A 26,599-nucleotide genomic window follows, 5' to 3' on the forward strand; every position below is an offset into this window, starting at 1 on the left:
GTGGCCTCCGCTCGTCCCCATGGAGCCCTCCCGTCTCTCCCCAAGGAACCTTCCCACCTAAGCATGGCCAGCTCGCTCGCTGCTTTGGCATGGCTCAGCGCATCACCAGCTAGTCCACCACGGTGCCGGGGCGGTCAGGATCCAGCCATTTGCGTGCCATGCCGGCGACCCCTCGTCCTGCAATTGCCCGACCCTCATCAATGTCCCCCACTCGGGCTCCCTGGTTTTAGCCTCTCTCAGTCTCGACTAGGAGCTTGACGAGATGTCGTCGCTCTTCACCTACCTAATGCGGAATACACAGTCACACGCAACGCAACGACCGTAGGCCGGCAAAAATAGAAACCCTCGTGGACACTGCCGTAGCACTTCTCGTCGCCCTACAAGTTGCGGGCGGCGCGGCGCTCCTCCGTTTCCATGGTCACCACGTGAGGGCAGAGGCTACCAGTGGGTGTGACGTGCTTGTCTGGCGTCATTGTCGTTGTCACCGCCCGTGTCTTCTCACGCCGGCCTTCAATCAAGTCGCTGCCACACGTGATGCCGAGACCCATTGGCCGTGGACGCCCCTCGAGACCAGCCGGACCCCAATCAGTGACACCAGATCTCCCCTACGTTCAGCTACCGTGTGCTATCCAGCAGCCAGCCCTGCTCGCTGAACCTCACCCCAGTTTGGGCGCCATTGACTTTGCTTCCTCGCGACTTCCAACACATATACATTCGACAAGAGCTTGTAAAGCCTCCGATATCCCGGCGTCGTGTCACCCACCGGACTTTGCATCTCATCGACGAACACAGCACCAGACCACCTCCCCAAACGAGGCGTCATAGAAACGTCGCAAACCCAATGCTAACTCTGATTGGCCCCCTAGCTTCTCCCCCGGTCGCGGCCCCTGTGGCATCTCCCAGAAGCTCTTGGTCGCCCGGAATTATGATGCGCCGCCTTCCGCTCCCGCAATTGGGTAATTGGGGGGGCGCGCTGTGGGGACCCGCCTGCCCATTCATTGCCTCCTTCCTTCGGCTTCTATGGCCGGGGTTATCCATTTTTCTCGGGCCAAAAAAATTCGCTTCCTTCTCCTTCCTCTCACCATCTCTGTCTCCATCCCTCTATATCACTTCCCTCCCATACCCTCCTCCTTCATACCCCTTCCTTGAGCGCGCTGTCATCCTCCCTCATTTCTTGTAATTTGTATCCACATCTTCACAATCAAGATGCTGGCTTCGCGTCTCTCCCGAGCTGTAAGTGTCCATTATTCTCCTCCTGAGCGCGTGCGCCGGGTCGCGCCGCGAACCGCATGCAACAGCTGCTGACTCTCCCCATCAGCTTCCCCGAGCTACCCCCATCACAGCCCGCTCGGCCGCCTTCGCCAGGGCTCCTCTGGCCAACAGATTCGCTCGCTATGAGTCTACGGCTGCCGAGGGTGAGGGCAAAGTTCAGGGTTCCGTGATCGGCATCGATCTGGGTACCACCAACTCTGCCGTCGCCATCATGGAGGGCAAGGTTCCTCGCATTATTGAGAACTCCGAGGGTGAGTATCCAGCCAAGATTCAATACGGTCGTTCCAACTTGCTGACTTGGCCTCTTCAGGTGCCCGTACTACTCCCTCCGTTGTTGCCTTCGCCGAAGACGGCGAGCGCCTCGTCGGTGTCGCCGCCAAGCGACAGGCCGTCGTCAACCCAGAGAACACCCTGTTCGCCACCAAGCGGTTAATAGGACGCAAGTTCACCGACCCTGAGGTCCAGCGCGATATCAAGGAGGTTCCCTACAAGATCGTCCAGCACTCCAACGGCGATGCCTGGGTCTCTGCTCGCGACCAGAAGTACTCTCCCTCGCAGATTGGTGGCTTTGTCCTCAACAAGATGAAGGAGACCGCCGAGGCCTACCTGTCCAAGCCTGTTAAGAACGCCGTCGTCACTGTCCCTGCCTACTTCAACGACGCCCAGCGCCAGAGCACCAAGGACGCTGGCCAGATTGCCGGTCTCAACGTTCTCCGTGTCGTCAACGAGCCAACGGCCGCTGCCCTCGCTTACGGTCTCGAGAAGGAGGCTGACCGCGTCGTCGCCGTCTACGATCTTGGTGGTGGCACCTTCGATATCTCCATCCTCGAGATCCAGAACGGCGTCTTCGAGGTCAAGTCCACCAACGGTGACACCCACCTGGGCGGTGAGGACTTCGACATCCACCTCGTCCGCCACATGGTTGCCGACTTCAAGAAGACCTCTGGTATCGATCTGTCTGGCGACCGCATGGCCATCCAGCGTATCCGTGAGGCCGCCGAGAAGGCCAAGATCGAGCTGTCGTCGTCTCTCCAGACCGACATCAACCTGCCCTTCATCACCGCCGACTCCTCTGGCCCCAAGCACATCAACATGAAGCTCACCCGCGCCCAGCTCGAGAAGATGGTGGACCCTCTCATCAGCCGCACCATCGAGCCCGTCCGCAAGGCCCTCAAGGACGCCAGCCTCCAGCCCAAGGAGATCCAGGAGGTCATCCTCGTCGGTGGCATGACTCGCATGCCCAAGGTCGCCGAGTCCGTCAAGGGCATCTTCGGCCGCGACCCCGCCAAGTCCGTCAACCCTGACGAGGCTGTCGCCATCGGTGCCGCCATCCAGGGTGCCGTCCTCTCCGGTGAGGTCAAGGACCTGCTGCTCCTCGATGTCACCCCCCTGTCCCTCGGTATCGAGACTCTGGGCGGCGTCTTCACCCGTCTGATCAACCGCAACACTACCATTCCTACCAAGAAGTCCCAGGTCTTCTCTACCGCCGCCGATTTCCAGACGGCTGTCGAGATCAAGGTCTATCAGGGTGAGCGTGAGCTTGTCCGCGACAACAAGCTTCTGGGCAACTTCCAGCTCGTCGGCATCCCCCCTGCCCACCGCGGTGTGCCCCAGGTCGAGGTCACCTTCGACATTGATGCCGACTCCATCGTCCACGTCCATGCCAAGGACAAGTCCACCAACAAGGACCAGTCCATCACCATTGCCTCCGGCTCCGGTCTCTCCGATAACGAGATCCAGCAGATGGTTGAGGACTCCGAGAAGTACGCCGAGGCCGACAAGGAGCGCAAGGCTGCCATCGAGGCTGCCAACCGCGCCGACAGCGTCCTCAACGACACCGACCGTGCCCTGAACGAGTACGCCGACAAGCTCGACAAGGCCGAGGCCGACGGCATCAAGGAGAAGATTGCCTCTCTCCGTGAGTTCGTCGCCAAGAGCCAGTCTGGCGAGGGCACCGCCACCGCCGCCGAGATCAAGGAGAAGACGGACGAGCTCCAGATGGCCAGCCTGAACCTCTTTGATAAGATGCACAAGGCTCGCAACGAGTCTGGCGAGGGCCAGCAGGCCTCGGGCGAGCAGCAGGCTCCCGAGGGCGAGAAGAAGGACGAGAACAAGCCTTGAAAAGGTAGCTTCTGAACCTTGATGATTTGTCCGAATATTGGAGGAGCGTGGGGAGCGACATAGATCCCTTTGACTTCTTGTTGTATTACAGTGTATCATATCCCGTCTCAGCCGCAGCTTGACGTTTCACACTTTTGGTCCCATGTTTTTAATACCATGGTTGGCGGGGGATTCTGGCGTTGGAGCATCAAAACCTCTTTGAGAGTTCATCTCCGGTTGTGCTTATGAGACGACGGCATGGACACGCAGGGGAGCGTTGTTGTTTTTTTGGATGGCTTGAAAAAGTGCAAGGCCTTGTACAGGTAGATGATAATACCAGCTCCCCCCTCTCAACTACGGTTGCTTCAAATGCAAATGCCACGTCTCAATGATGAAATGTATCTCCATGATGCCGTGAAAATAAGTGGCAGGAACCCTTATTACAAGAATTAAATAACGCCCGAAGTGGCGCTTTGGTGGTCAAGCCATCCAACCCCAAGCCGTGTTGAGCATGTTGGTCCCGTGCCAGTGCAGGACGTCTGGCCTCCCATCCTTTCCGTCGGCCCTCTCCCACGTCGCCTCGTCGAGCTCGAGCGGCGGATCCTGCGGCTCGTCCCTGTAGCGCTCTAGCAGCGGCTGCTGCTGCTGCTGCTGCTGCTGCTGCTGTTGCTGCTGTTGCTGTTGCTGGGCGGCGCCTCCGCCGAGGATCAGGTAGGGAAAGTACATGCCTGATCGCGGGCTGCCGCCACCCGCCTGGGCACTCGCCGCTGCCCCGGCCGCGACGTTGAAGCCCGTGGGGTCGTAGAGCGACTGCGGGCGCGAGGTCATCTCATGGCGGCTGAGACGATTGGGGTTGCCGCCTCCGCTGTAGCTCCCGCTGCTGCTGTTGTCGTGGGGGGCACTGGTGATGTCGTCGGCTCTGTTGGTGTTGCTGCGGCTTCGGTTGCGGGTCCAGGGATAGACAAACGGCGCGAAGAGGGCGGCGGTGGCGGCGGCGCATCGGGGCCGCTGCCGTCGCCGGCGGAGGCTGAGGGAGAGGAGGAAGACGAGCAGGAAGGCGAATATGGCGGCCGTGAGGGCGAGAGCGGCGGGGGCGTCGGCGGCGGTGGGGTGGTGCCCGGCGAGGTTACCGTCGTCGTTGGAGGACGATGATGATGATGATGAAGAGGTTGTGGCGGTAGAAGAGGAGGAGGAAGTGACGGGCGGCGGCGCGAGGAACGGGGCGACGAGGCCGACGAGCCGCGAGGAGAGCGAGGCAGCAGACGACGACGACGACGGCCGAGGGGTGAGGAAGGCCTCTGGCCGGGGGGGACGGGGCACCATGGGGAGGATCGGATCGCGGGGTGCTGCGCGCGCGCGTGGGGTGCAGTCGTGGCGGGCGATGAGGATGCGAGGTCCCGGAGCGGTATCTGCTGGTTAGAGTAGTAGGTCGTGGTGGTGGTGGGCGCGACGACTTGTTGGGCCAACCGCGTAAAGGTGAAGCAAGAGTGCATCTAAGCTCCGTCCGCGCAAAGGAGAAGAGAGAGAGAATGAGAGACGAGGCGACTGGCACACCAAAAGATCAGGTCGCTGAACGACGATCGGAGAGGCACGACGAAGAGAAGCGAGCGACTTAAAGAGAAACGCAAGCAGAGAGAGCGTGAGAGAGTGAGGGGGGGCTTGTGGGAGAGGAAGCGAGCGCACGCACGCACGCACTAGAGAGATGACAGAAAAAAGAGAAGAGACGGCAGTCTTCACAAGGGAGTGATCATTGCCACCCTCGGGAAGCTCACCTCATTCCAATATACGCGGGAGACCCGCGCGGGAGAGGAACGCAGGTAGCATCGCGGGCGCATCTACGGCTCCCTTGGACGTGTGTGAGACATGGGGGGGGCCTCCCCAAGACCCTAGTAGCAGTGGTAGTCTCACGCAGCGCAAGGCGCGCGAGACCGCGCCAACCAAGGGCGGGCGACGGGGAGGCCGAGAGGAGGTTTGCTGCCGTGGGGCGTGCAGTCTCTACAGCGGGAAGGGGATCCGTGAAGAGAGAAGAGGAGAGGAGGGGAGGGATGGAAAAGAGGTTTTAAAAAAAATCAGAAGAGGAAGCGATAGTCACAAGGGTGGGCGAGACGGAGGGATGATCATCGGGATGGTAAAATTTTGTCAGGAAGCTGTGTAGAACGGCGTTCCAGAATTTGGTGCCGCGTCTATGACCTCCCGAAGCCGAACCATCCTCTCTTCGCTTGCGGCGCGGGCTGTTCCTTCGCCGGCCCGGGAGCCGCTGCCGGCGTTGCTGTGGCGGCACTGGTCTTGCCGGGGTAGTCAATGTAGTTCCAGGCGACGTCGAGGAAGATGGGCTTCATGGGGATGAGCGCCAGCTTGGGCGGGAACTCGACAATATTGGACAGGTCCACACCATTAGGGGGGTACTCCTGCAGCCGCTCGAGAAGCGGGATCCTGGAGCGCCGGCCCGCCTCGTTGCCTTCGCCCTTGCGGAGGTTGTCGATGTGAACAATGGCACGATGTCGCTGCAGCTCGCCGTCGAGCAGACTCGCAAGGGTCGCCACTGACTCCGACGTAACTTCGACGTTCAGGGCCGACGAGCCAGTCGTGTCTGATCTCTTGGGCAGCTTCGACGCTGACTCCTGGCACAGCTCTGCGGCTCGGCTGATCAGGGCCAGGGCGTTGGCGACGTTTCCGACGATGGCGTGCGAGCGCGCAATCGACAGACATCTGGGTAAGCAGGTCAGTAGGCTGTCAAGGTGGGTAGTTTGCCAGGAGTGGCCTACTTGAGCGACTCAAAATAGTTTGCAACCGCGTCAAGCCTTGACGCGAGTCCCTCATCGGCCGCTACACCGGGAAGTTCGTTAATGGACTCGAGGTTTTGGAGGGTGCCGTCGTAAAGTGCCAGCTTTTCTTTGAGCTTCACCAGCTTCTTGCGCGTAGGTAACTCCCTCTCCTTGCTGCCCGCGTCCTCGGCAGCCTGGGACTTCTTCTTCCGCCGCAGCGAGCCGTAGACTTCGGGCGCACCATCCTGAGGACCGGTCAATACGCGGTTTCGGCCGATTCTCCAGCTGATCATCTCGTAGTTGACGGCGGTGCGGGTGATCTGCAATCCCTGCATGCGGGGGTCGCTCTGGGCGACGCCCTCGGCCCTGAGTTCGTCAATGGCCTGCTTGGTCGCATCCACGGCGTCTTGGGTCGCCGTCAAGATTTCGTCGTACACGGCAGCCACCTCGTGGGGCTCCTTGTCCTTGGATACCTCGACGGCCGCAGCCAAACGTGACTTGGCAGCCTCGACGGACGCCCAGGCCAGCGATATTTGGGCGTCCTCGATCTGCACTTCCCTGGATCGCCACGTCAGGGTCCTCGGGGCGCTCTCCGCGGTAATGCCAGTCTTGGCCGCCGCATCGGCATCAGCCAGGATGGACGGGTCGATTTTGTCCACCTCACGGACCAGCTCTGCATCCGACCGAGGGAAAGCCTTGCGCGCAATCGCGGGAATGGGAACGGTTCGGGGGGTCTTGAGTTGGTAGGCGGCATATCGGATAGAGGGGTCAATGGTCTCGGAGAGCAGGTCTTTGAATAGGTCGCCGCTGCCGGTCATCGCCAGGGCGCTGTAGACAACGCGGGCGACGGCGTAGCTTTGGAGGCAGGGCTCCCAGGTGTGCTTTTCGAACAGCATTGCGCCTCGGATGAGGGCGGCGTACGCCTTGGCCTCGAGGACATCGTTGTCCGACGCACCAGACACAGACTTTTGGGAGAGGGCATCGACGAGGTCCTGGGCGGCGCGGGCTGCCTTGTCGAGTCGCGAGACGATGTGGGAGCGCGTGCGGCTGGAGAGGCCCTTTTGATCGGCGGTGTGCGCGGCCTTGATGCTCATAGCCTGAGCAAAAGCTCGCTCGCTCGTCAGAAGCAACAGGTGAACGTGTCTAGTATCCCAATGAGGTCAGTGTCTGGCAGGGCACTCGGCCAGGGTACGGTCGATCCGGGCTCACTCATGACTGGCGGCGACATCCTCTGCAGTGACCTTGTCCTTGTTGTGGAACTTGCCGCGGTTTCTGGTCGCAATGCCCAGCTTCTTGCGGGTGTTGAGGAGGCGCTTGGCCAGCTGGGAGTGGTAGGTGGAGTAGTCGCCGTAGAGGAGAGCCTGGTCGCGGCCTTGGACGATGAAGCTGGTGATGTCCATTGTCGCCCCGGCTGTGTCTGTGCGTGTGTCGCAGGGACAGAACGCTCGGTCTCAATTCCTGGGTCAAGGGCAGGTCGGAGGCGTGCGAGTTCTGTCGGCCTGCACGCGACGTCGAGGCTTGCGAGAGAGGGATGTGAGTGTGTGGCCACCAGTGGGGACGAGATGATGGCGGGGCAGCGAGCACCAACCGTCGTCGAACGGAGGTAGTTACCGTACCGTGCGTGTGTGTCCTGGTCCAGGCACCAAAAAAAAAAGTCGAGCCTTTCCTCTCCTCTTCGGGCGGGTACGTACAGTACCAAAGTACCTCACATGCAGCTGCTCACTCACTCCTTGTGACCTTGATCGGCTTATGTAATCTTTCATGTGCCGCGTCTTGCGATGCACTTGCGCACCAACTTTGCTTCGTGTTAAAGCTGCCTACCCTGCGCCATCTGATGCACGGCGCATTGCCGTCTCCGTTGACCAAGGCTAGCACAGAAATCCAGCTGGGCCGCAAGCGCTCACTGCCTTGTCGTTTTAGCACCGGTGAAGCGCACCTGACCTGCAATGCATGCCCGTTGGGCGATCGGGCTGCGAGGTGGTGTTCGATGCGATGCCGGCAATTCCACGCCACTGCTGTGGCTGATGCCATCTTACGACGTGCATTCAGCGAAGCACCTTGGCACGGTAGGCTAGCGGGTGCATGTCGCAGGCAGGGCTCATCACCAGCCCTACTCAGCGCGTCCAGACAACACGAGCTCGATGTCGCTCACTCCATTGTCGGTCCAAGGCATCGGCTACCGCGGAGGCTGGATGCGCTGAGTCGAGTCGGTGAGGCGTGCGTGCAACGTGTTCGGTTGGTTAGCCAGCGGCCGGGAGGCAGCCCGGCCACAAAGCACGAGCACATACTGTCTGATGGGGGCAGTGTTTCGCTTATTAGGTACGCGTTCACTGACTGAGCAAGGTGAGTGTGCTACGTCGGTGGTGGTGTCGCCGACGGAAGAGTGACATGCCTGGCGGGCACTCTTTTGTAGTAGTCAAGTAGGCGCCTGGTGCAGGCAACGCTTTCAGAATGTCGTCGTCTGTGCTTTGTCCCCCTGCCTGACCGCAATACCTACTAGGTAGGTATAATGTAGGCACCAGCAGAGACTGTCAGCCAGTGCTTTGTACTAACACGACGAAGCCAACCGTCAACACTGCCGGTGCGACCTCGCAGACGGCGTCTCCACGAGCATCACGGGTGCGGAGTACAAAGTACTGTGCAGCTTGGCACCCGCACCCGCATCAGCACCCTCGCTTTCGATGACGACGCCAGCGCACCCTGCATCTGCAGCTGATGAGAGCCGCGCTCGTCCTGGCAGCACCCCCCACCAAATGGACCACCGGGAGGCGAAAGACGGACTAAGGACAGGAGCAAGAGAAGAAAAAAAAGCCGGCAGCTCACGTGCCCGTCCACAGTGGCTTCTGAGGTGCCAGCTAGGCGGATCTTGGGGGGTCGCGCAGGCCAATCAGTGAAGGGGGTGGGGCTGCGAACTGCAAACAGTGCCGTGCAGGTGACCCTGCTGGCGGCGGCGAGCAGGCAGCGCAGCGCAGCGCAGGATAGCCCGCCCCGGACTTTGCAGGCTGACTGATGAGGTGAGGAGGAGGATGAATGGATGGACGGATGAGCAAGGCGGTGGCGGGTGGGCGCTTGATTCGTTTGTGTGTAGGTGCTCGTATATTCAACGGTGAATTCGCATTACCTCATGCTACGACGCAACAAAAAAAACACATAGCGTGTCTCTACGGTCAGTCCTGCGCTGTACCATCAAGTACCTCGTTTCGTAGGCACCCCAACAAGGAGATAAGGCACGCAAAAAGGCCCCTCCTGATACCTTCGTACCCGGTGCTACTGCCGCCGCCGCCGCTGCTTCTTCTGCTCTTTCCCGCCAGGACTCCAGGGCTCCCCCCTCATCTAAAGGCCGCTCGCCCGCCCGCACCTGCCGACACGGGCATTCACTCACTCACTTAGTACGTTACCTATACTGTACCTACCTATAGGTCTAGTATGGAAGGTACGAAGTAGAGGTAGGTGGCTTTCTTTGAGCACCTGCCCTGCCCTGCCCCTGCCTAGCAAGCCCAGTGCCGTCCATTTGCCTTGCCTGCCTCTCTCCAAATGGGCGGCGACCTCCCCGCCAGCCTTCTTCACCACACCGCACCACCAAAGGCAAAACCCATCCGTCTTCCTTTCCCCCTTCTTGCATGTGCATTTTCCCGTCCCATCCTCCCTTCCTCGCTCATCCCTCCTCGCCCGCGTCCTTCCTGCGACCCTCCCTCCTTTGTCCCCAACAACGTCTCCATCAGCCTAGGCCGCGGGTCGCACCGCAGCAGGACATCCATCATCCATCGACGTGGGGACCAGGACCCCCCCCCCCTTTTCCCAATCCCCTCACAGCGAGCGAGCGCCGTCCCAGCGTGTGCCGGCCGGCGTTTGCTTTGGCGGTACGGAGCTCCTCTCACGCCGTAAGTGCGCCGCTGCCGGTTGCATGTGCCTGCGTGCGCCGCCCACACCCACGCCTGCAACCTCCCGTCCGCCGCCAGACCAGACCCCCCGAGCCCACTGCGCCCTTGTCTGATTCATCAACTCACCTCCGCCTCAGGCTTCCGATAACGCCCGCCGTCTTGTCTTCATAAAGGTCGACTGCACTCGCGCTTGCTTGCAAACAGAGTCTCGCTCCCCCCTCTCGCCAACGCGTAGCATCGCATCACATCGCATCGCATCGCATCGCAACCCTCTACCTCGTCGCATCACCCCACGCACGGCCTTGCTTTCGCGCCCAGCTCCGTGCGCTGCGCCATGAGTCTGATGACAACGACACTCTCGCCTCACCGTTAACACAGATAGACTCGGCCCGCTCCACACAACTCACGCGCGTCCCGTTCCATCGCTCCCACGACCTTGGAGCTGCGCCGAGCGCCAGCATGGCTTCCAACGGTACTCACTCGCCGCCCCGCAGCGCGCCACTGGCAGCTTCAAGCGATGCAGCCGTGCCCTCCCAAGCCTTGCAACAGCCCACAGATAGTTCTGCACTGGCGAGTCCCTCTCAAGAAGTCGCTTCTGACAATACTGCCACCCAAGGCCGCTCGTCGCACCCTCCGGGGTCTCTGCCTTCCTGGAATCCAGCCGAGCTGCTTCAGCCTGGTCGGCGGGCTAACAGCGCCATCGACCTGCGGAGCGGGCTCGCAAATCATACCATGAGCGCGCCTCATCTTACGTCGAGGGACCGCTCCAGCACCGGTGCACCCACCCCGATGGTCTTTCAGTTCGCCACCCGGGATGAGTCGGCCACCAGCCGCTTCACAAGCGAAGCCTCAACGCCCAGCGACAGTGGCGAGCCGCGACAAAATGGTGTCGGCAACTGGATTGAGCGCGTGAATAATGTTCATAGTCGCTCCGCCGTGCCTCAAGCCAAGCGTCGCAAGACCGAAGACGGCCAGGATTTCGCCGCTAGGACGAGCAACATCCCCGTCCGCGGTGGTAGTGGCATTCTCGGAAGCTACGTCAAGGAGAAGCGCCTCGAAGGCGATGCCCAAGGCACGCTAGCCTCGGCAACGGTGGACTTGACTGGCGGTACGAAGTCTTTCCGCCTGCTTGGGAGGAACGCATTACTGACCGCCGCAGCCAACGATGACGATGTCATGGTCATGTCCGATCCCAAGGATGAGGAGGTTTGCTATGGCATGGTCAAGAGCAATTTGAATTGCTTCAGGGTCCCTGCACCGAAGCCTGGGATGCAGAGTTTGTGGGGTCCCGGCTACCAGCCAGGCATCAAAATCAACCTGAAGCGCCAGGTCGGCGACAAGTCGATCAAGATACAGGCTTGTGACCACACCCGAGAGATTGTCGGTGTCGTTGAGCCCAACAGCGCCGCGGCATTCTGTCCCCTGCTCGATACCAATATTCGCCTGAGAACCGACTGCCGCATCCCGCCTCATCCCAAGAAGCCTGGTGAGGAACCAGGTCAGGCAACGTCTCGCTCATACACCCTCGACGTGGTCATGTATGGACCCAAAAAGTACGCCAAGAACGTCGGTCTTCTGCTCCAAAAGCACAACCTGAAGCTCCTCGCGCCGTATTTGGTGCAAAAAGGCATTCAGGTCTACAATCCTCACAACACCCTATACTGCCCGCCTCCGCCAAAGGTGTACCCGACCAACTCGCAAGGTTCCTTTGCAGGAATCGCCAACCGGACCGTTGAGGAGATCCGCTCGGAAGTCATGGGCGTATTCGACTCCCTCAAGCGGAACGAAGACCTTCCCCTCGCGGAGCCTCCCTCGACGATTACTACGCCTCTGCTTAAGCATCAGAAGCAAGGACTCTTCTTCATGGCAATGAGGGAGAAGACACTGCAGGAGCAGGAAAACCAGGAGGCCATGGTTTCCTTCTGGAAGACGAAGATCAATGCCAAGGGCGAGCGCGTGTACTCCAACGCAATCACCGGCCAAGAACAGCGTGCGCCGCCACCCGAGACTCGGGGTGGAATATTGGCCGATATGATGGGCCTTGGAAAGACGTTGAGCATCTTGTCCCTAGTCGCGAGCTCCACAGACGATGCACAGGTGTGGGAAGGTCTTGACCCAGTACAGCGCCCCCCAACGGACGCTCGACCGGCCAAGGACGACGGATACATGATGATGCAGCAGGCCAGCTTCGAGCCGGCACCCATTGTGCGCCACGCCAAGACGACCTTGATTGTGTGCCCCTTGAGCACCATAACCAACTGGGAGGAGCAAATGAAACAGCACGTGCAGCCTGGTGCGCTGTCGTATCACATTTATCACGGAGCGAATCGCATCAAGGATGTTGAGAGACTGACAACGTTTGATATTGTCATCACTACTTACGGCTCCGTGTCCAACGAACTGAGCTCGCGCAGAAAACGAAAAGAAGGGCTCTATCCACTGGAAGAGATTGGCTGGTTCCGCATCGTCCTCGATGAAGCCCACATGATCCGCGAGCAGTCGACTCTGCAGTTCAAAGCAATGTGCCGGCTTCAGGCCGAAAGGCGATGGGCAGTCACCGGTACCCCTGTTCAGAATCGGTTGGACGATCTGGCCGCTCTTCTCGCCTTCCTCCGCTTGCACCCGTTCCACGACCGGCCCAAGTTCAACCGTTATATCGTGGAGCCGTTCAAGGCTTGCGACCCCGAGATCGTGCCGAAGCTGCGCGTGCTCGTCGATACCATTACTCTCCGCCGCCTCAAGGACAAGATTGACCTTCCTCCCCGAGAGGATCTGGTTGTCCGTCTCGACTTCAGCTCCGAGGAGCGAGGCATCTACGAAATGTTTGCGCGGAACGCCCAGGACCGCGTGCGGGTGTTGGCCGGTTCGAACATTGGCAAAGCTCTGGGAGGAAACACGTACATCCACATCCTCAAGGCCATCCTGCGACTTCGACTGCTCTGCGCGCACGGTAAAGATCTTCTTAACGACGAAGATTTAGCCGCCCTAAAGGGCATGTCCGCAGAAATGGCCATTGACATTGACGACGATGACGACAATAATGGGCCTACTCTCTCGCACCAAAAGGCACACGAGATGTTTGCGCTCATGCAAGACACGAATAACGATGCATGCATAGAATGCACCAAGAAGCTCAACGCGACCGACGGGCAGAACCTCGATGCTGAAAACCAGGATGATATCCTTGGCTACATGACTCCGTGCTTTCACGTCCTCTGCCGCTCCTGCGTGCGAGGCTACCATGAGCGTGCGAGGGCACTCCTCATTCCTGGCCAGTCGGCCGGGCCGTGCCCTGTCTGCAACTCTCACGTTCGCCTTGAGCTGGTCGAGCTTCGACGCGACGATGTTGACGCTGAGCACGACGGCCCTGCTAAGAGCAAGGCCAAGAACGTGCGGAAGAAGATTGAAAAGTACGACGGACCGCACACCAAGACCAAGGCCCTGATTGAGGACTTGCTCAAGTCCCGTGCGGCGAGTGAGGCGAACCCCACGGAGCCACCTTTCAAGTCGGTGGTGTTTTCGGGATGGACATCGCACTTGGACTTGATTGAGCTGGCGCTCAGCGCAGCGGGCATCTCGTTCGCTCGGCTGGACGGAACCATGACACGGACTGCCCGCACCGCGGCCATGGATAGCTTCCGCGAGGACAATGCGGTTGAGGTCTTGCTCGTCTCCATCATGGCAGGCGGACTAGGCCTCAACCTCACCGCCGCCAACAGCGTCTACGTCATGGAGCCGCAATACAACCCTGCCGCCGAGGCGCAGGCTGTGGACCGCGTTCACCGGCTGGGCCAGAAGCGGCCCGTCCGGACGGTCCGGTACATCATGCGCGGAAGCTTCGAAGAGAAGATGCTAGAAATTCAAGACAAGAAGATGAAGCTGGCCAGCCTCAGCATGGACGGCCAGAACAGGAGGCTCGACAAGGCCGAGGCCGCCCGGCAGAAGCTGATGGATCTGCGCAGCCTTTTCAAATAGTTTTTTTTTTTACGTTTACCACGACTTATTCTCATTAAGAGGCAAACCGACACATTTACACGGGGGCTATGGAGTATCGGGCATAACGGATGGCGTTTTCGGGATGCCTGACGAGACGGGTCGTTTGCTGCCTTTTCGAGGGGCGGAAGCACTCATGACGAAGCATTTTCCCTCTTTTATTCTTTCCTTTTTACATCTTCTTTGCGCTTTACACGCGGGCCACAGGAGGCACTCTAGCAATGGCCACTTTCCGCTGCATTTGGGTGGCTCGCATCTCGTTTGCTAGATACAGCTCAGCTCTCACGAGGGGAGATAGTCAAAGAGGCGCTGGGCGACTGAAAGGGAGTTGGGAGGCATCACGGATGATACATGGACGTTTCATGACATGACAGGGGCAGCAGATTAGGCACGAGAATACCAAGTCTTGTTTTATCGCCCTTGCTGCACGCCGCGTACCTCGCTCATAATTACACCGGGCGGCCATGCAACCTGTTTCAACACGCCGCAGACAACATTGTGCATGTCTCCCATGGCTCAGACACGTCCCGGCTCGAAGCCCGTAGTCATCCATCCCGTGAATGATAGAACCATCCCATCATGCGGTTCCCCACTACACAGACGCCGTAGAAACCAATCCATGCCTGACGAAATAATGCTTCGCCCTCACCGCAACGCCCCCAAAGTCTCGCTTTTGCAGTTCCGCGGAAAAGGGGGTTATCCGTCGTCGTCGGGCTTGAGCCCCGCGTACTCGGTCCCCTGGTTGGCGGTGCTGAGGCGCGCGCACAGGCTCAGCAGGACAACGGTCTCGGTGGCGGCGTAGTGGTTGAGGGCGTCGAGGAGGATCTGGAGGTGCCTGCTGAAGTTGCCCTCCCACTTGCGGATGATCTCGGAGAGGTTGTTGACACGGGCCTCTGCGTCGTCGGCGGCGAAGGAGGCGTCTTGCTGTTGCTGCTGCGATGCGGCAGCGGCGCCGCCACGCTGAGCGGCCTTGGTGGCCTGGAAGAGCTTCCACTGGTCGGCCGTCATGGTGCTGGGCTTGGTGGCGCCCGAGAGGTCCGGGTCCGACTTTTCGAGCTCGCGTGTGAGCCAGTTTGTGTAGGCGGCGAAGACGGTGCACGTCTGCATGAGTTTGGAGTGGATCTGCGGGCCAGTTGCCGCCGTGTTAGTACGCATAAGAAGAAGGTAACACGAAAAGGTGAGATGGAGGAAGATAGAAAAGACGTACCCTGAGGAGCTTGCTGTTGGTGAGCATACACTCCTTGAGACAGGTATCCAGAAACCCGACGTGGTCCTGCATCAGCTCGTCGACGGTCCTCGACATGGGCTTCTTGTCCGCGTCGCCGTCCTTGGCATCCAGACGGGCCATGAACTTGGTCCAGTTGGGCTCGATGACCTCGGCGGTGCAAAAATAGAGCAGCTGCTGCACAAAGACGAGCATCCTTGCCCGGAGCGTCCAGGCGCGCCGCTTCCAAATCTCCAGCGCAGGGTTGGATCCCTTGTGCGCCCAGCTGACGCTCCTCGTCTGCGTTTGCCAGGTGGCAGAGAGCTGAGACTCGAGGTGTCGCAGGGAGAGCAGGTACCGGAAGAGAGCCTTGTATCGCCAGACTGTCTTGCGGCTGATGACGAGGGAGACTGGGAAGGGGACGGAGTAGTCGAGCTCGAGCGAGGTGAAGCCGGTGGCGTTCTTGTCGCTCTCCATGGGCTGGCTGGCGGGCGCCTGGGGCACCTCGCCCTGCTCGATGCCAGTGATGTTGACGACTCGCTGCAGTGCCTTGGTCAGGGTGATTTCGTTCATCGTCACCTTGACGTCTTCCTTGAACGGGTCCAGGGACACAATGCTGCCGGGCTGGCGCAGGACGAGATCCAGCAGGGACTGCAGCTTGCCCGTGTTGACAGTCTTGACCGGCTTGCGCAGCTCCGAGGCACCCAGCTCGAGGAAGTATGAGAAGTAGTCGGAGGGATCGAGAAAGAAGTAGTGTTTCATGGACCGCAGGCGCGCGGGCAGAGCGTGCGTCGTCAGAAGGAGCTGCATCAGCGACTCGTTGGCATGCGCGTATGCGTCGTTGACGTTCTCCAAGAACCTGCTGTCGTCGAACGAGGTCGGAACGTCGGTCACGACCTTGCTCACGTCGACGCCGCCACACTCGCGGACGACGTTGAGGTACTTGCCCGCCAGCAGGACCTTGTCCTTGACAGCCTCGAGTTGCGGCGGGACGTCGCGGTCGCGTATGGTGTAGCGCCTCTCCCAGTACTCGTCAGTGTAGTCTTGCTCTAGCCTCTCGCGCCGGATGCTCTTCTGCTCCTTGATGAGAAACTCCGAGTGCGGGTCGTTGATGCTCCCTTGATGCAGCCACTCGTTCAGCATCTTCATGTACGGGCGGCTCGCGTCACGCAACAATGACGTGAGCAGAGCCCTTGCCGCAGGGTCTCCAGACATGGTCTCAAGTCTCTTCGTCACGATCCCTAGAACCACGCCGCCCTTGCATATTTTTTCAGTACTCATGTTTCCGGGGAGTAGGTCTTTATTGTCGTTCAGCTTTTCAAGCACCTTGTCATAGTCATCTTCGCTGTCGTCGTCTTCTTCGCTTTCGTCGTCTAACAGCGCGTTCTTCTTGAGAAGCTCCTGCGCCAGGGAATATAGCTGGAGCATCAAGTGGCTCGTGGAAATGGTGTGGATGTTGAGTATGTGAACCGTGAACGTGTCACTGGTGAGGAATTGCGTCTCAAGCTGCGCAATCATGATGAGATAGTCGTGCAAGAACTTCCGTACCGAGGCACACAGGGCATGATTGACGGCTCCAAACTCCCTCCTGCTCAGGACATCGACAAAGGCCTCCAGAGCCGAGTAGTACGTCGCCATCTTGAGCATCGACTTGGTCAGGTCGTGCAAGCTTGGGTCGAGCCCCGGCATGATACGGAAAGGCGGGCCGGAGAGGCGATCGCGCTCCTCATGCGGATCATAGCCCTTGGCGAATCGAATGTATTGGCCTTCGAAGCCCATGAAGACGAAGAGCAGATCCTCGACGATTGCTGCCTCCTGGAGCTCTAGTGACATGTCGGCCAGTGGCTTTGGTTGGAGTGCTTGCGGCATTGCGGATGCGAGGGGCGGTATCGACACCCGCGGGGCGAGAGGCGCCGTTGTGTGTGGGAGGAGGGTAACTTCTGGGTTCCAAGGGGCTGTTATGCTCGTTAGCTGTTGCTTCCAAAGACTGCGAAGACGTAATCCACGAACCTTGAGGCGCCGCCTCGGCGACGGCCGACTCCCTAGGCCTCGCCTCCGACGAAGACTTAGGCCGACGGGCATCAGACATTCTCTTTTCCGCGGGGCCGCTCCTTCGCTGCTGCTTCTCCGGGCTCGTCGTGCGCGTGCGCTCGATGCGCGCCTCGTATGTCCTCTCCGTGACGCGCCGCTCCTCGTACCGCCGCTCGTCCCCCGCCGCCGTCCTGCTCGCCGGGCGCGGGTTTCCCGACGCAGTCCTCTTATGCGCCACGCCGGGAAACGGCCCGTCTGGCTGGGGAGACGGCGCCGTGCCGGGGCCTGTAGTCCTGCGCTGTTCGCTCCTGAAGCTGCCGCTGCCGCTGCCGCTGCCACTTACACCAGCTGCACGTACCCGCTCTCGCTCCTCGGCGAAGCCGTTGGGTCGGCTGGCCGAGGCTCTGGCTGTTCCTGAGGACATGTTGGCAGCTCGTGAAGGGGAGGACGGGTTACATCAGTGATGCCCCACGACGCGCGCCCTTGGCGGCCATGCAAGTGTAGGGGCGATATGGGCCTTGCGCTGCGGAAAAGAATGCCGGATTCTCGCGTCAAAGTGCCAAAGTATGTCGGAAAAGAAGCAGTTGTGATCTGTTCAGCTTTGTGTACGTGTCGGTGCGGTGTTGAAGGCAGCATTTGCCGTGTATGCGAGCATGTGTGTACGAACATTCAACGTGGGGCTCGCAGCTGCAAGCACGAGAAGGGAAACCGCGACACAGCGCGTCGCTTCCCCAATACGTACCACAACCGACAGCCAGCTAAGTTAGCTGCAAGGGGAGAGTGCCCACCATGCCACCCTAGCAGCTGCCCACGTAACACGGCGACCTTGCCCACCGTCCCCGGGTAAACGCCGGACCTGCCCCAAGGCAGCGCAAGTACGTAGCACTGGAGGTTCTAGCGTACGCCGGACAGCACAGCGGCCCAGTGCCTGGCCTGCGAGCCACCCACCTACACTGTACCAAACATGGAAGCGGGCAACGCCCCTTCTAGGGCCTGGGCGGGCGTGCACGTACTGAGGTCGGGCGTGGCCCGCCGCCAGTGGAGTGCTGGGCGCCGCCCCGGCACCCAACCATGTAGCCCGCCCGTAGGTAGCTCCAGCGTTGGAGCTGGAGGCTGCGTGCGTAGGCCTGGTGCTTGCCTAGCCTACCATATTACTAGCCAGCCAGGCTGTCGGTCGTCGACCCCGGGAGCTCCAACCTCACCTCACCTCGCCTCGCGCATGCTCCTCCATCCTCCTCCTCTGACCTCAGCCTGCTCCCCCGACACTCGCCGTTGCAGCCCGCCCTCTCCCGCCCCGCCGCGGCAGCGTCAATTATCCCGCCCGTCGTCGTCGTCGTCTTCTTCTCCTTCTTTCTGTCTCGAAGACACTCACGCACCGGCCTGCGCCTCTAGCCAGGCCAGCTGAACCACCACCTACCACAACCACAACCACCACCAGTAACAACCACCCCCAAACACCGCCAAGATGTTCATGGCAAGATCCGAATACGGCAAGCTTCCCCCCTCCCTCCCCCAATCTCCCTCCCGCGAATGCGCTTCCTTGATGAAGCTGCCTTCCTACCGACAATGGACGGCCGGCTGACCCCGTGCTCCCAAGCGCCGCAGACCGAGGCATCAACACCTTCTCCCCCGAAGGCCGCCTCTTCCAGGTCGAGTACTCCCTCGAGGCCATCAAGCTCGGCTCCACGGCCATCGGCGTCGCCACCTCGGACGGCGTCGTCCTCGGCGTCGAGAAGCGCGTCACCTCGACCCTCCTCGAGACGTCGTCGGTCGAGAAGATTGTCGAGATCGACCGCCACATCGGCTGCGCCATGTCCGGGCTCCAGGCCGATGCCCGCTCCATGGTCGAGCACGCCCGCGTCGAGTGCCAGAGCCACGCCTTCAACTACAACGAGCCCCTCGGCGTCGAGAGCTGCACCCAGGCCATCTGCGACCTCGCCCTGCGCTTCGGCGAGGGCGCCGAGGGCGAGGAGACCATCATGAGCCGTCCCTTTGGCGTCGCCCTCCTCATCGCTGGCTTCGACGAGGACGGCCCTCAGCTCTTTCATGCCGAGCCGAGCGGCACCTTCTACCGCTACGACGCCAAGGCCATCGGATCCGGCTCTGAGGGGGCCCAGGCCGAACTTCAGAACGAATACCACAAGGTGCGTCTCGTCTCGAGTTATAACTTACCCGAAGCCATGTGCTGACGCCACCCTATCTCTAGTCTCTAAGCATCACCGATGCCGAAACGCTGGTTCTCAAGACGCTGAAGCAGGTCATGGAGGAGAAGCTCGACTCCAAGAACGTACAACTGGCTAGCGTCACCAAAGAAAAGGGCTTCAGGATATACACAGACGAGGAGATGGCTGCTGTCGTGGAGCGGCTGCCGGCCAATTGAGCGCGTGCGACATGCCGCGCGCCTGTAGAGGAATAGACTTGTAACTACACGCGCCTAGCGCACAAAGGGCTTCCTGCTTCGGGCTGTCGCATCGAGCGCGCCCGTTAAGGGCAACGTCCGGAATGTATGATTATGAGAAGCTTCACACTGATGCCGACGACGATTATAGCGCCCCCGTGACCTTTCGCTTCCGACGGCCGACCACGCCCGGCCGCGCAGGTCTTGAAACCTCCTTGCGCCCGGGACAGACAACGCCCATGCAAACTCCAACATGTATGTAATCTTTTCCTTTTTCCCGGTCCTCGGCGCAGAGGCCTCCCTCTAAAGACTCCGACAACCCCAAAGCACTACGCTCCGCGTCTTGAACCCCCTCCCTCAATCGTCGTCTTCCAGCTCGACACGGTCCAGGTCTCTCTCTACCCCCAAGAGCCCAAAAGCTAGACTCGTCTGTTCTGACCTCACGAGCACGAGACGCTGCTCCTCTTTGCCGTCGAGTTCCGAAATCCTTTGATCCAACCTGCGGGGCATCATCCATACCGAGATTGGTACGTCTTGCAGATGCTCAGGCCGCTTGTATCCGGGCCCGTGTCCCAATTGGTGGGCCTTGAGCCATGCCGTTTCGCATCCAATGGCGATTTTCATGGCCGACTGCCAGCCCGTTAGACGGGCGATGTCGAACATACGCTGTGTTACCCAAGTGCGTTGATCGCTGTTTTGGAGCTGGCACGACTTATGTCAGGAGAAGGACGCCTCAGCCGGGGTTGTGGGACCTCGACTTACCTGCACGGCAGCCACGAAGAGACAGAAACAGCTCTCGATGAACGCGGCAGCAAGAGTGGTGCTGACTTCGAGTCTCCGAGAAGAGTCGTCTGCCAAACCCGCCGCGATACGGCCTATTTGGATAGCATAGCCAGCGGTGGATGGAGCGGCCATTTGCGCTGCCTGCATGGCCGCTGGTGGCATATTGGGGCGACTTCGGTATAAATGAATCAAGCCCATGTAGTAATTCATCCAAATGCCGGCCACTGAGTATGTGCGGTACTGCAGCGCCGAGCCGAACGGCGTCTCTTTGCGGTCCGTGTATTCGCTATCCAGCGGCTTGAAGTGCGCTCCGAGACAGCTCTCCAGCGCTTCGAAGCCCTGCCTGATGCTCTCCCACTCGTGTTCCGCCGCCTCGGCCGTTTGTGGCGCTGCGAACTCGTCGTTGGAATCCGTGTTCGGGGAATGATCCATCGGCGGACTGAAGCCCAGGGGCACGTTGAACTTTCCATATGTTGGCACAATGCCCGGGAATTGCGGCGGAGAGCCGCCCGAGGAGCTCGCGCTCTGAGGTCGGTTTGCCTTCCGCTTCCGCGACAGGTCGCGAGACGCAAAACTGGCAAGCCGGCCAAGGAGCAGAATGAGATGATCGTAAGTCCCATAACTATGCATTGTTAGCAAAGAGTGCGCAGGCACAGCTGCAACAGCACAACCTACATGGCATTGAAGTTGGAGAGCGGCGCCCTTGGAGGGCATTGTGTCCACGCCTCGTAGTCCATGCTGTGGTTAAAGAGCCTTTGTCAGTAGTGTGTCTGCAACAATCTCAACGTGGAGTCATACAAAAGCTTCGTGCCCCCGAGAATGCTCTGGTAAACATCCATTTTAGCGTACCACCAAAAGAGATCTCGCAGTATATCGTATTGCTGCACGTCGCGGTCTGTGGTATAGAGACACCTCTCGTCTAGTAGCTGGCCGTCTTGCAGCCCGTAATCCTCAGCAGACAGATGAGTCCCTGTTATGAGGCTCAGGAGATCGTAGTCGAGATCGCTGGCATCCTTTCCCAGACCGGTGCCTCCAAAAAGCTTCCTTCGCTTGACCGGCAAACAAACTCGAGACATGTCCCTTAGGGCAATCTCGCGGAAAAGCAGTCTCGCGCCGAAGAGATGGCTGCACCACTTGGAGTGGTCCGACGACCAGACCTCGAAATACGCCAGGAGGAGGGTCGCTGCCAAGGTGGACAGCTTGGTTCGCTTCAAGGGCGATTTCACATTCTTGGCGATGCGCCGGATGGACCAGTGGTAATGCTTCAGCGCCGCCGTGGCCGGTGTCCCTTGAAGTTTGGCGATTTGCAAGCTGGCAATGGCCATTATGGCGTGAAGCAGGCCGGGATGATTCAAAGAAAGAACGGGAAATGTGTCTGCACGCGCATACCTGGGTAAGTGACTCGGCATGCAAACGAGAGAAACGACAGGCAAGACTTACAACTGAAGAGATTGTGGCCGAGCTCGGCGTTGCCCTCGAGACTTCCAGACCCGTCAAGCGGAGTGGGATCTCTTTCATACAACGACATGGAAGGGCCCGTAACGCTAACGAAGTGCATGAAGATGGTCCTCATTGCTTGATTCCGAAGCTCCGAATTGGGGGCGTAATCCATGTACTCTGCTAAAGCCTGTTCCTGAGCGAAGGCCGCGAAAGTCCTCACAACTGCCCCTCCTCTCGGGTATGGCCAGAACATGTGGCGAGAGCCGGCTGATATCAGCTCCTTTGGATCTGGTAGCGCGGACGGTTCATCATCAGATTCGGCCATGTACATGTCCTCGTCCGACAACTCTTCCTCGTATTCACTTTCCGGGCCGCGAAAGGCATGTGAGGATATGTGGTTCGAGGCCCCGTTGCCAATATACCGAGACCGCTGCTCTGCAGAAGAAGCGCCGGGGGCGTTGACGTTGCTCTGATTGTAAAAGGCGGCCTCGCTTTGGAGGTAATTCTCCTGTTCTTGACTCGCAGTAAAGTCAGGCCCCAGCAAGGGATTTGGCATGGACGGGTGCCCCTCAATGGGGCTATGGCCAAAGCTCAAGTCGTGGGCGGCGAGACCATTCTGGGGCCGTCGAGGTAGCATATGAGGTTGGCCAAAGTCGAATGGCGAGGGCTTTGGGGCGATGGCCTGCAGAGGTAACGGAGCGGGTGGCTTGACATGGTGGGCGGCCAGATGATCACCGAGATACGCAGTGCCAGCCGAATAGAGTGGAGGTGCAAAGTGGCCATGCTGTGCCCCCATAGGATCTTTGAAGACGACTCTTTGGTTGTATCCCTCGCACTCACGCTTGGACTTGATGCAATTCTTACATCTTGGCTTGTTCTCGTCACATTTTATCCGGCGCTTGCGGCAGGCTTCAAGGAGGTCAGATGAGCTGGTACGCAAGCAAGGGGAGCCATGGGGCACATAGGGAAGCCGGCGGGCACTCACTGAGGCAACCAGTCTTGGTTCTCTTCTTCACCATGGGTTTCTTGCCCTTGGGGTCGTCCTTGTCATCGTCGTGCTGTAGAGGCGGAGTCTGGTCCGAACCACCCGCCTTTTGGGCCGACGTCGCGCTCGCCCTCTCGGCCATGGCCAGCTCGGCGAGGAGACGTGACTGCCGCTCCAGAGAGACACCTAATAGGATGGGGCGGTTGATTATGCGCGAGTATTTACATTGCGCAGAGGTCCAAAAAGTGCATCGACAGAGGCCTGTTTCCCGCTTCTGGACGAGCCGACGGATGTGCGAGCTCGCAGACGGAATAGGTCAAGGGACGAACCAGCAGGGCCGGGGCAACGACGAGCGAGAACGGCCGGCGCAAAGGTGGCAGGGGAGACACAGCGGCAGAAGCGGTCATCAAACGATGGGTACCGGCGAGAGGAACGACTGTAAGGGCGTGAAACACTGGCTGTGTAACTCGAGAGGTGGCAACTAGCAGGACAGGCAGGGCGAAGACGTGTAAAAGACGCCGGCGCTTGAGGAGGCGGGAAATTGGGTCCGCAGGGGCAACACACCCCCCTAGCCTTGCCGGGCCGTGGGATCTCAGGAACGTTGCCGAGTCTCGCGAGTCTCGCGTGCGGCTTGTCGGCGAGTCTTCCAAGTGCCGGGGGCGGCGATCGGGCGGGGGGTTCGTAGCTGTCGACGCCGACAACAGCTATTGGACGCAGGCGCCGTGCCGTTGGCTGCAGTGCGAAAAGGATCGATGGTCAGCGACGTTTAGGATCGGCGAAGAAATTCGCGAAAAGGACGGAGCCAGACGGGATGAAGCCCACGCACGAGTGGACGGCCTTGGCGTTCGGGCAGCTGGAGGCGGATGCTGAGGCGAGATTGTGAGCGTGAGAAAGCTGGCGACGGTTCGACGCAGGCTTGGGACAGAGATAGCCAGGGAGAGCAAGGCAGAAGGGGGACTGAGGCGAAGGCGGGCGCACAGGCACATCACAGGAGAGACGAGGGAGGCCAGGGTGGAGGGAGGTACAAGCCGGGGCAGCGGGAGGAGTCTGGAGGTGGAAGTGGAAGCGGGAGCAGAGGTGAAGCAAGGAATTGCCAGGCGAGGCGAAGTGAGGTAGAGTAAAGTACCAAGGTAAGGTACTAGAAGGTAAGGTAGGTACGGGGCGAGGCAGGGGTAAGTAGGTACTTAAGGCAAGGCACGGTACTTACAGACGGCAGGTCGGAGAGTTGGGGTGAGGTGAGGTGAGGTGAGGCAAAGGGCAAGGCAGGATGAGGTGAGGTGAGGTGAGGTGAGGTAAGGTAGGAAGGTACTCTGGTAGGTCGGTGGGTGGTAAAATAAGACAACTTGGGCAGGTGCCGGAGCGCAAGTCCGGACGGGAGGTACAGTATACCTGCCTGTCCCAGAGCCCCAGGCAAGAAACGCCCTTGGAGCCAAGGAAGGTATCTTACCTTAGTACTAGTACATTGGACAAGGTCAAGTGCCGACTTGGTAAGGACAAGGTCGAGTCGCGGGTGAACGGAGTCGTGAACTGACTGACTGCCGAAGCTAGGTACCACCTGAAAGGGCCTCTGTATAACTACCCCAAGTACTCGGTAGGTCGGCAATAAATTCCCTTGCTTCGATAAGGTAGGTACGTTAGCACTAAGCCCATGTACAGGCTTCGGCGCGCAAGGTAGATAAGGTATAGTAGGCCAGAAAAAAAAAGTGATGATGGATGGGCAGGTATTAAGGAAGGCGGGCACGGCGTGTGAGAGGGGCAAAAAGGGTACTGCTGCACGGAGTAGGGCTAGGCGGACGAGGGAGAGAGGTCTGGCTGGCTGGCTGGCTGGCAAGGTATCGCTGAGTGACCCCGCCGAGATGGGAAGAGGACGAGTGCAGCCATGTACAGATCTGGACGACACCACCCACCTGAGCAGGCAGGCATGTGGTGGATGGGAGGGAGGGAGCTTGGGTAGTCCCCCCAACGAGCGGCCGACTGACTGCCCGCCACGGTTGGGCGCACGCGAACACCTCTACTACCAAGTCCAGACCAGCCGGCGGCAAGTGGAGGCAGGAGGATGCACCACCATCCATTTCGCACTCATCATGATGGCCCAATGACGAACGAACCCTCGCCAGATCGGATCCCTCAGATCATCCAGTCTGTGCTTTGCCGCCTGGGATGCCCCGGCCGCGGCTAGGGCAGGTAGGTATCAAGGTAGGCAGGCAGGCTAGGGAACGGGGAACCGAAAGACACAAAACGGCTTCTTACCAGAGGCAGTTTAGCTGACAATGCGCACACGCGCGAGCGGTTGGCACATTTCCCGTCCGGGAAAGGACGGAGATCTGGAGCGGAGTGGATATTGTGGCCCGGAAGAGTGGAGAGAGACTGTGTGTGTATGAGAGAGAGACAGAGAGCGCTGCAGGCCCAAGGCAAGATCGCCGAGGAAGTTGCACGAGCTTTCTTGGGGGGGGGGGGGGGGGTTGTTCGCAAAAACTGGGGGACAAGGACGAGCACAGGCACGAGAGCGTATAGGTAGCGACGCAGAGTGCAGACGACGACTACACAGCAAGGAGAGGCATGCCTCTTATTGCCCTTCATATTTTCACACACCCGACCGAAGCCTCCTGCTGGTGGTGATGGGCTTGAGGCGGATCGCCGGGGGGGGGGGGCCGCGGCCCGCACCCGGGGACCAGAACACGCACGGCCACATGGTCCCTTTTTTACTCTTCCAACCTACTTGAAGTTAGGTACAGTAGTATTGCCCTCTGGCAAGCCCATGTCACCATGGCAGGCCAGTGTGTGGGTGTTGTGTGTTTGACAGAGGAGGGGTCCAGCCGATCCTCCTGCTGCTGTGCTGCACAACGCCCCGCCTTTCTCCCCCAATGGTTCCCTTGGCCGTCCAGGCTGTGGCAGGTGTGCATGTGCGCCGTGCGCGGCACAGCACAGCACAGCACAGCTGGGGTGGTGGTGATGGTGGCGGCCAGGCTCATCAGAGAACAAGCCAGCGTGAGTGAGACATGACATGGGCATGACCGTCCGGGGGAGGATGGGCCATGGACTGGGACGGGGCCGGCAGCTCCATCTGGCTGCAGAACGCCCTCCCTTGGCGGAGAAGCGTCCCTCCGACGCAGTTGCCAACGACGATGAGTCGACGAAGGGGCCCATCCGTGCTTTGTTGCTTCGCCGTCGGTGCTATGGAGCCCGAGACACCCGAGGCACGCTGCTATTCTAGGAGCTGGTCGTTGGATGGTATGTCGTAGTAGTAGTATGATGCTACGAGATAGTCTGGGCCCGCCGCGAGTCGCTCCGCTAGGTATAGTAGGTAAGGTAGGCTAGTTAGTACCTTTCCAAAGAGGTAGTAATTATCGTACGTATGTCAAAGGTGAGGTTGGCGGCACCTCAAGGACGGGGGGGCCCGTTTTGCCTTTGCAGTTGTTGCTGCGCCGAGAACCTCATACAAGGCAGGTTGGCAGGTTCGTCGAGGCACTGCAGTCACCTTGCGCACCCACTGCTTCATACAACAAAGGCATCTATGGGGTGCTCACAAACCATGCATCGAGGCCAGCCGCGTCCTCTACGATGGTGTGTTGGCGCCTGCCTCGACCGGCGCGGCTCGCACGTGTGCCGTGTGCCACGGAGCTCGGCAAAGGCCGGCCCACGACGCGATGAGGTGCATCGCAGCGGTGCAGCACAGCGCTGCGCAGGCCCCAAGGTCACGTCGTGCGAGGTGATGTGTGTGTGTGTGTTCTGGGTCTGTGTGTGTGT

At 59.9% G+C, this 26,599-nt stretch overlaps 7 protein-coding genes across 9 annotated transcripts; 3 read left to right on the forward strand and 4 right to left on the reverse strand.

Annotated features, from left to right (window-relative positions):
• The first annotated feature begins 34 nt into the window (after positions 1 to 34).
• On the forward strand, positions 35 to 3,754 carry SSC1 (Hsp70 ATPase ssc1). 2 transcript variants are annotated; one of them, XM_047989230.1, is made up of 3 exons: positions 35 to 1,233; positions 1,319 to 1,523; positions 1,583 to 3,754. In XM_047989230.1, exons 1-3 carry the CDS (start codon positions 1,207 to 1,209, stop codon positions 3,391 to 3,393), a joined length of 2,043 nt encoding a protein of 680 aa, XP_047845229.1. In that variant the 5' UTR covers positions 35 to 1,206; the 3' UTR covers positions 3,394 to 3,754. The 2 variants fall into 2 exon arrangements, with proteins under 2 accessions (XP_047845229.1, XP_047845228.1); XM_047989229.1 differs by lacking the exon at positions 35 to 1,233 and having other exon boundaries at positions 1,319 to 3,754.
• Positions 3,755 to 3,852: 98 nt separating this feature from the next.
• Positions 3,853 to 4,695, reverse strand: JDV02_007708 (uncharacterized protein; the record flags this gene model as incomplete). Its single annotated transcript, XM_047989231.1, has 1 exon — positions 3,853 to 4,695. The coding sequence occupies one exon, from the start codon at positions 4,693 to 4,695 to the stop codon at positions 3,853 to 3,855; it is 843 nt and encodes a 280-aa protein (XP_047845230.1).
• Positions 4,696 to 5,555: 860 nt separating this feature from the next.
• On the reverse strand, positions 5,556 to 7,537 carry SRP68 (signal recognition particle subunit srp68; the record flags this gene model as incomplete). The annotated part of the gene is made up of 3 exons (XM_047989232.1): positions 5,556 to 6,081; positions 6,138 to 7,280; positions 7,347 to 7,537. 3 exons carry the CDS (start codon positions 7,535 to 7,537, stop codon positions 5,556 to 5,558), a joined length of 1,860 nt encoding a protein of 619 aa, XP_047845231.1.
• Positions 7,538 to 9,504: 1,967 nt separating this feature from the next.
• JDV02_007710 (1-phosphatidylinositol 4-kinase) lies at positions 9,505 to 14,415 on the forward strand. The gene is made up of 4 exons (XM_047989233.1): positions 9,505 to 9,583; positions 10,156 to 10,490; positions 10,635 to 11,126; positions 11,178 to 14,415. Exons 2-4 carry the CDS (start codon positions 10,478 to 10,480, stop codon positions 13,991 to 13,993), a joined length of 3,321 nt encoding a protein of 1,106 aa, XP_047845232.1. The 5' UTR covers positions 9,505 to 9,583; positions 10,156 to 10,477; the 3' UTR covers positions 13,994 to 14,415.
• alp4 (gamma tubulin complex Spc97/GCP2 subunit Alp4) lies at positions 14,343 to 17,923 on the reverse strand. The gene is made up of 3 exons (XM_047989234.1): positions 17,226 to 17,923; positions 15,219 to 17,170; positions 14,343 to 15,133 (listed from the first exon to the last, which is right to left on the reverse strand). The coding sequence occupies exons 1-3, from the start codon at positions 17,668 to 17,670 to the stop codon at positions 14,708 to 14,710; spliced, it is 2,823 nt and encodes a 940-aa protein (XP_047845233.1). The 5' UTR covers positions 17,671 to 17,923; the 3' UTR covers positions 14,343 to 14,707.
• Positions 17,924 to 18,467: 544 nt separating this feature from the next.
• Positions 18,468 to 19,797, forward strand: PUP2 (Proteasome endopeptidase complex). The gene is made up of 3 exons (XM_047989235.1): positions 18,468 to 18,736; positions 18,852 to 19,390; positions 19,453 to 19,797. Exons 1-3 carry the CDS (start codon positions 18,712 to 18,714, stop codon positions 19,624 to 19,626), a joined length of 738 nt encoding a protein of 245 aa, XP_047845234.1. The 5' UTR covers positions 18,468 to 18,711; the 3' UTR covers positions 19,627 to 19,797.
• On the reverse strand, positions 19,669 to 24,740 carry JDV02_007713 (uncharacterized protein). 2 transcript variants are annotated; one of them, XM_047989236.1, is made up of 7 exons: positions 24,060 to 24,740; positions 22,853 to 23,718; positions 21,868 to 22,776; positions 21,226 to 21,802; positions 21,103 to 21,165; positions 20,407 to 21,049; positions 19,669 to 20,346 (listed from the first exon to the last, which is right to left on the reverse strand). In XM_047989236.1, exons 2-7 carry the CDS (start codon positions 22,992 to 22,994, stop codon positions 20,002 to 20,004), a joined length of 2,679 nt encoding a protein of 892 aa, XP_047845235.1. In that variant the 5' UTR covers positions 22,995 to 23,718; positions 24,060 to 24,740; the 3' UTR covers positions 19,669 to 20,001. The 2 variants fall into 2 exon arrangements, with proteins under 2 accessions (XP_047845235.1, XP_047845236.1); XM_047989237.1 differs by having other exon boundaries at positions 21,868 to 24,740.
• Positions 24,741 to 26,599: the final 1,859 nt, after the last annotated feature.

This window comes from Purpureocillium takamizusanense, chromosome 7 (genome assembly GCF_022605165.1).
Source record: "Purpureocillium takamizusanense chromosome 7, complete sequence".
In the NCBI taxonomy this organism is placed as follows: Eukaryota; Fungi; Ascomycota; class Sordariomycetes; order Hypocreales; family Ophiocordycipitaceae; genus Purpureocillium; species Purpureocillium takamizusanense.